The sequence below is a fragment of the Pygocentrus nattereri genome, chromosome 18 (genome assembly GCF_015220715.1).
Source record: "Pygocentrus nattereri isolate fPygNat1 chromosome 18, fPygNat1.pri, whole genome shotgun sequence".
In the NCBI taxonomy this organism is placed as follows: Eukaryota; Metazoa; Chordata; class Actinopteri; order Characiformes; family Serrasalmidae; genus Pygocentrus; species Pygocentrus nattereri.
The window spans coordinates 38,673,659-38,681,158 of record NC_051228.1 but is presented as its reverse complement, the minus strand read 5'-3'; the positions used below and the strand labels follow the sequence as shown (position 1 = coordinate 38,681,158).

The 7,500-nt window shown below is 43.1% G+C and overlaps 1 protein-coding gene across 16 annotated transcripts in view; it reads left to right on the top strand.

The window, feature by feature from the left end:
* The window catches only part of nbeaa (neurobeachin a), a 280,982-nt gene that overhangs the window by 154,765 nt on the left and 118,717 nt on the right, over positions 1–7,500 (top strand). For all 16 annotated transcript variants that reach the window (XM_037547319.1, XM_037547326.1, XM_037547327.1 and 13 more), the window contains exons 11-13: positions 2,791–2,899; positions 2,991–3,143; positions 6,247–6,415. In XM_037547319.1, the coding sequence (XP_037403216.1) occupies positions 2,791–2,899; positions 2,991–3,143; positions 6,247–6,415 (431 nt within the window). The remainder of the gene's footprint in view (positions 1–2,790; positions 2,900–2,990; positions 3,144–6,246; positions 6,416–7,500) is intronic.

The window sequence follows — 7,500 nt, the reverse complement described above, 5'->3', positions numbered from 1 at the left end:
ATTCCGGCGTCGAAGCCGTCGTGTTAAGACCACCGCAGTGCTCTGAACGGGGTTTAGGGAGCAGTTCGATCTGGATTGTTCGGATTGGATGGAAAGCCCATTCCCTCTCCGCGGTAACTCGCGAGGCGTGTTTGGAATAAAAGTTCACTTTCTGATTCTCACGTTTTGGTGGCATCAATTTGGAAATCTTCTCTCCTTGGTGTAATTAAGCTGGCGTGAAAGTCACGTTGCTGTCCTTCATAATCTTCCTATTATTATTATTATTATTATTATTATTATTATTATTATTATTCTATACTCAAAAACTAAAAGCTGCTTCTCTTACGGTTTTCGAGCTAGAACCTCGGAACTCGGCGGGATCGTAGGTCCTATCCAAGCGATCCGAGCGATCCGAGCAATCCGAGCGACGCTCAGCATTGTCAGCATGTGATTTTTTTTTAAAGGTGGAATTGCACTTAGGTAGCACTGAATTTAAGGTGGAACTTCTTTTAATGTAGCACTGAGTTTACGCTGACACTGAAATTAAGGTGGAACTGCATTTATGTTAGCAATGAATGTAAGGTGGAACTTCAATTACCATAGCACTAAATTTAAGGAGGAACTCTCCTTAAAGGTAGCACTAAAATTAAGATCCACAGTTTAAGGTGGAACTTCAATTAGCATTGCAATTAAATTAGGGTGGCGCAGAATTTAAGGTGGAACTTCTTTTAAGGTGACACTGCATTTAACATAGCACTAAATTTAAGGTGGAACTTCAAATAACATAGCACTAAAATAAAGGTGGCGCTGAATTTCAGGGGGATCTGCAATAAGAGCGCTGAATTTAAGGTGGCACTGAATTTAACGTAGCAAAAAAAATTTCTTTGGCAAAAAATTTGAGGTGGAACTTCAATTTACGTAGCGTTAAATTTAAGGCGGCACAAAATTTAAGGTGGAGCTTTATTTAAGGTAGCACTAAAATGAATGTGGCACTGAATTTAAGGTGGAACTTCATTGACGGTAGCACCTAGCAACAAATTACCATCCACAACGGATACTGCAGCTTCTGCTCAACAACATTTTGGCAACATTTTGACAACTGTCAACGGTCTTCAACCATTCTAACGTTTTAACGTCATTAACTGGCTTTTTCAAGCCATTTTCCCTTTCTAGTTGATATTCTGCTGTATTGAGTGCTGTGTTTTTACTGAAAGTTGAACTGCTTAAGATTCACAGAGCCAGATTTTGACTGTTCTGTTCATCCTCTTCATTTTTTACTCTCCATAGAAATGTTTTAATCTGCGTTTAAGAAAAATGAATATTTAAGGACTTGAAGCTGCAATTAAACTATTTTGTCTGGGCTTTAATCAAAGCGTTAATCACAGGAAGGTCTGTTATGAAAATGTTTAGGAATAGAATAGAAGCCTAGATTTATTTGCAACAGTCAGTCAGAAACTCTGCTGTAGGCAACTTGCAGAATTTCAGTGATTTTTAAAAGTCAGAGACCCCCGATGTGAAGCTGATGTTATAATGCAGGACGTGCACTAATTGGTTGATTATAAAACTCTACGAATGAAAAGCTTATTTTTAATGTATATTTTATCATACAGGCATTTTAGACATAGGATTCCCTCTAAAACCTGTCCAGTTCCACCCCTGATGATATCTAAGTATAATTAGGACAGTAAAGAAGGGATTATGGTATTGATTGGTACCAAGTGGATATCAGCAGGCTGGATTGGGTCTCGGACAAAAAGAAAATCATCCAAATGAAGCTCAGCTTTAAATAGCCCACACTGGCTCGGTGTGATGTGGTGGTGTTAGCTCTGTATTTCCTCCTGTGGGGTAATAGAGTTGGGGGTCTTTTGAGCATGATGGTCTACTTTAAAATGCCCTTGTTAAGTGAGGGGATCCAATGATGCTTCGCTAATTTTAAAACTTAGTGTTTATTTTAAAAATGAAACACTATATCTGTATCAGCCAGTACTCAAGATTTTATCTGTATTGTAAAGGAGGAAGTTTCTCTAATGATATGTTCTTGTCGAAAGCATCGGGATTATTGATCATATCGCTCCAAAGCCCCGTACAAAGACACACAAGGTCTTTTGCACCTTTGTCCTGCTTTATATGCTACATGATTAAATGAAAATGTTTAGTGTCATATTAGGTGATATAAACCTCAGTAATTCAATGTTTTGATGGTAAAATATTTCACCTCACTTTGAAAATGTCGTGGCTGAGCTCCTTCTGGTGTTGGTTCATGACTGTTTCTTTCCTTTTAATGACGCCGGTAGAAGCAGCTTGTGTGCTAATACCTCTCTTGCAGAGAAACATCAGACTTCTGAACATACTTGAGTACATTTTGGAGAGTTACAAAGCCCCATTTAAGTGCCTTACAACAAAAAAGAAAACAAAACTAGGTGTTTCTTATTACAGCCTGCAGCAGAAACAGTGGGAGTTCACTGCCGTGTAGACTAACAGCCTTTTAATGTTTATTTACTCTCATCATTCCTCAAAAGAATTTGGAGCACTGGTGTGTCTAGAGATAGATCTTTGAGAAGATAAGTCTTCTCAAATAAGCAGGCTTATGTAGAGTCTAGCACTGATCAAATACGATCAAACTGTAAATCGATGACTCTGAGCTTCGTTTGCCTCGTGGCTCCAAAGCACAAGCAAACAAGCCAACTCCAGACATCAGACATGAGTTCCTGCCTCATTGACATTAAGGCTGATGGGGGAGCTTGGACAGGTGTTATACTAATGCAGTGTGTGTGTGTGTGTGTGTGTGTGTGTGTGTGTGTGTGTGCGCAGTGCCACCCTCCTGGCGTTCCTGGTGGAGCTGCTGAAGAGTTCCGTCGCCATGCAGGAGCAGATGCTGGGAGGAAAGGGCTTTCTGGTTATTGGCTACCTCCTGGAGAAGGTGAGCCAAATGTTGCTGTACTGAGCAAATCATGGGAAAACTGTCAACTTTAACTGAGATTTACTCATCATGGACTCTCTCTCTCCGTCAGTCGTCCCGCGTGCACATCACCAGGGCGGTTCTGGAGCAGTTCCTGTCCTTCGCCAAGTATCTGGACGGGCTTACTCATGGGGCTCCCCTCCTAAAGCAGCTGTGTGACCATGTCCTGTTCAACGCAGCCATCTGGATCCACACTCCTGCCAAGGTCAGCTCCACAGCGCATCTTCTAATCTTAGTAGTAATGGGATCTAGAGGTGGGCAACCAAACCGTAGAGAGAATTTCATAAGCAAAACATTTTTTATTAAAATAATTCACAGGTTTCTGTTCCTCTATCCAGTATTAGCAGCAAAGCCTCAACCTTGAGTACATCTGTTTGTGATGTTGGTATCTCAAAACATTAAAATAATTTATTATGAATAATTCATTCTTTGTGTCGTTATCACGATTAATTGCAGTAGCTTTATTGGCTTAAATTTGACTCTAAAGAATGAAGTGAACTCACAAGCTTTAGAAGCATGAATTTATCACTTGCAGTAATTCAGTAGCATTATTTTAATCAGCTGACTGCAGGTTTCACTTCAGCCTGAGCTTGAAAGTCGTGAGATGTTTTCACTACCGACAGCTAGTGAGAGTAACAGTGGCTGCACGTTCCAACCAGTGTATTCATCATACACATAGATCAGTGCTATGTCGTATACATCACTAGTCAAAACATAACTACTCACAGATGAAGTGAAGAAGATTGACTATCCTGTATATATATTTGTATGATGAGCAAGCGGTCGGTTCTTGTTTAGAGTATCCCTGAAACAGCCAGGCTTGTTTGGGCGCTCCTGGTCAGCAGTGCTGAGTACCTACTGATTGTGGTTCTGAAGTGGGACAAACCACAAAACCAGCGATACTATGTTCAGCGCCCAGGGCTCACTGATGCTCTGAACCTACAGACGGGCTACTGTGGCGCAAGCCACAAACACAACCATGGTTACAGAACTGAAATGTAATAGCGAGTGATGCCTCCATGAGCACGAATACCGGCTGCGATCTGACTTGGCCTGGACTGAACGGGTTTCTGGACGTGGGCGACATCCATGTTCAGCCACTCCTGCGCCAGAGTTGTGCAGTTTGGCCAGATTCCTTGGATGCTTTCCTGCCATCTTGCTCATTGTTCCAGGTAGTCTCTCAGATTTTCAAGATGACTTTAATCTGGGATTTTGCAGGAATTTCTCGTAGACTGGGATTTTTGCCACCCAATCACTCCTTTAGATCAGTCGTTCACTTCTGCTTTGCGACCCGTTTTCCACACTTCGAATGAGACGCTCACTGCAGTGGACCACCTTTTCTCAATCTATGAATCCTCGTTGCACACCCCACAGGTATTTGTACCTCGATCATCTTCGTCCAGTGCCGTCTGCAGGAGCCTGATGTTACTACCACCTTAAACATGCAAGGTGACAAACCTTTTGTCCAGGGAGTTTACATTCACACCTTGCTATGTATGGGACCACATAGCCACAGATCAGTCAGAGTGCCTGCAACTGGACCTGAAAGAAAGATGCCTGGTTTTCTTTCTCACTCTTGCTCTCATTCTTAAGGTATTGTTTAAAAGGCCTTTAAAAAGCCTTTGAAAAAGAAGGTGATGATAGCGGGTTCTTTCATAGCAGCGTACAGCGTGACTGGCTGAGTGCCATTTATGCTTCAAGAGCAAAAATCTGTTGTTTCTTATTCTGGTCACCTCCAATCATGTCCCCTCATAATGATTAGTAATGTTCAGGTAGTGAATGACATGGAAACATACATTGTACCATGTCGCCCAGCCATCTACCCCATGCCACCACCATCACCACTAATCAAGGTGAGCTGCTCGTGGCGCACCCTCCTCTGCTTCCCCACGTTGATTTAAAACGCTCTCAGGCTTTGCAGAGTTATCATTAGTCAGCCACTGTGGAGTGCACTCTTCAAGCTCTGCTGAAGTACCACCAGTACACCGTACATCCATATTTACATAGGAAACTGGGCAGCAGTAGCGCAGAGGGCGACGCACTGGGGATAATTTTTGAAACGTAGTTACCTCCTGTCCGTTTTGATTCGCTCAGTCATCAGCGTGGATGTGATCCGGGGTTTGGAGTCGTGTAGCCTGGAGGTTTAGATGCAGCAATTTGGGAAGGAAAGCGCAGTGGTTGGTATTTGGATAATGACCCGAGAAGCAGAGCCTGAGGGGGACACGGACGGCATCTCTGCTTTGTTCTGAACTTTTTCTCTCTTGCTTGGATGACCAACCCCCCTGTCACTGTATGCGAGCGAGGGAACGGAAAGGTCCAGAGAGAGAGACGGGGAGAGAGAGAGGAGTAAAGATGCGACAGTATCCGAGATGGAGAGAGCACATTATTGTTTTCCTGAGGCCAATTTCACTCCTTCAAGCACTACCCTGCTCGGAGAGATGAAGAGGCTTAGGGTCTTCGCTCGACCTTTCCCGGAATGTTCCCCCGCCAGCTTTGATGGTGTATGGAACGTGCCCGAGGCTGGTTTTCAGAAACCTTTCCCACACGCCCACCCATAATCTTCCCTTTTTCACCCGCCTCAAAGCCGAAGCCAGCCTTCTCCAGCCTGTCTCTGTAGATTAGATTCATGTTTTTAGTTATTTCTCCACCGTTCTACATGAGCCGGGCGCCGAGTCTCAGCTCAAGCTCCTGTGTATGTTTACAGCTGTAATTGAGTAAAGGTTAGAGGAGCACGTCTCAGCCGCGGTCCAATCAGCTGGCTCTGAGATTAACTCCACTGATAGCCTGGTGTTCATTAAGTACGGGCCTAATTAGCGTGTCTGTGTGTGCAGGTATGTCCGCGTTCCTCTGAGATTACTGCAGTGTGGAGAAAGCGCTTTATATGAGTAATATCTTGCGTGATTATACTGTTGCTGCTGTTCTTTCAAACAGAAAGGATGATATAACGGCTACATAATGACGGATAACTCGCCGAGCGCTTCGTTTTTCTAATGATTTTGCTTGTTTGGCTTTTTATGCTTTGCTTTCTTTTGTCTTTCTATTCATCGGACGTCCTTTCTTTATATATTTCTCTCTGTGACATCTGTCTGTCTTGGCCATCTGTCTGTCAGTCTGTTTGTTGTATATTTGTTCAGAAAACAGCAACAGTGTCTCCGTTTCAGTATTTGATAAGTTGTCTTTGTGTTTTCTATTTAGGATTTAACTGATTTGCATTTTGTTTTTATTTATGTTTTTCACAGCCTCCCAACTCTTTTGGGAAACGTGGTTGTAAAATGAAGTGATTTTGTGTGTTTGCTTGCTTCTCGCAGGTTCAGCTCTCTCTGTACACCTACTTATCGGCAGAGTTCATCGGCACGGCCACCATCTACACCACCATCCGCAGGGTGGGCACGGTGCTGCAGCTCATGCACACACTCAAGTACTACTACTGGGCCAGCAACCCGCTGGAGAGCAGCGGCATCACACCCAAAGGCCTCGGTAAGAACACTCAACGCCGTCCAGTCTGAATTGGTTCAGTACAGCGTTTACGCCGCAGTTCAGATTTACCTCAAGCAGAACTGTTTCGTGGAAGAGATCCGAGTTCCTGTTAACCGGAATTGATATGATGGTAGAACAAGTGATCAGATCAAACAGAGGAGAGATCTGTTAGACAAGCCAGAGATTAGTGATGAAGGACTGCCGGAAAACGGTCAGACGACGGTTTGCATCAGTGAGTCTGGAGTTTAAGTCTCGTCTGATTCGGTCACGTCAGCGCAGACTAAGCGCTCCCACGTCTGTGAAGATTCGGCGGCTTTTATCTGCTATAAAATGAAGTGTAGGAAAACCAGCAGGTGATATCAGTCCTGTGCAAACTTTATCACAGCGTTTGACATGTTGTGCTGTGATGAAGGCGGTGTCTCTATTTCTTGGGTTTTCCGTAAGGGTGGAGGCACTCGAGGAAGCACTATCTGTGGCCCAAGCCAATAAGTACGGCACGACCTAACGCCGTTTTTACAGAATAACCTCAACATATTTATCCACACATTGATTGTGATTAATTCAAAAAGATTGCAACACAATTAATTCAGTGCAGTTAATAATAGTGTCTTTATCTTTCCAGGACCGTCGTAAAGCTTAACAGTAGTAGAAGAAACTGGAAGCAGTAATTTAATCTTATATAAGACAAATGTAGGGTTTAAATTTAGACGCTAAGGTAGCCTCTTAAACTCCTCGAGACCACCGGTGGGTCCAAACCGCTCTTCATCATGTTCTCCATAACGTTCATACTCCATAAGCTCCATTCAGAAGCTGGGCGTCGTGTGAGGCTGTAGCTCTTCTCTCCAGTCTAATAGACGGTGACGTCATTTTAAACCCTTATAATAAAAGAAGCTGAACTCAGTTTGTTTTTCTACTGAAAGTCGACCCATTTTCCCCCAAATCTGGGCTCTAAACTATCATTTTTGGCTTTCAGCAGTAAATTGTGAGCGTATAGTGACGTGTAGATCATAAAACACATGTTCTGTTCATTTGAGAGGAGCTTTTACAAAAAATAAATAAACAAAATAAAAATTTGCATTTATTTC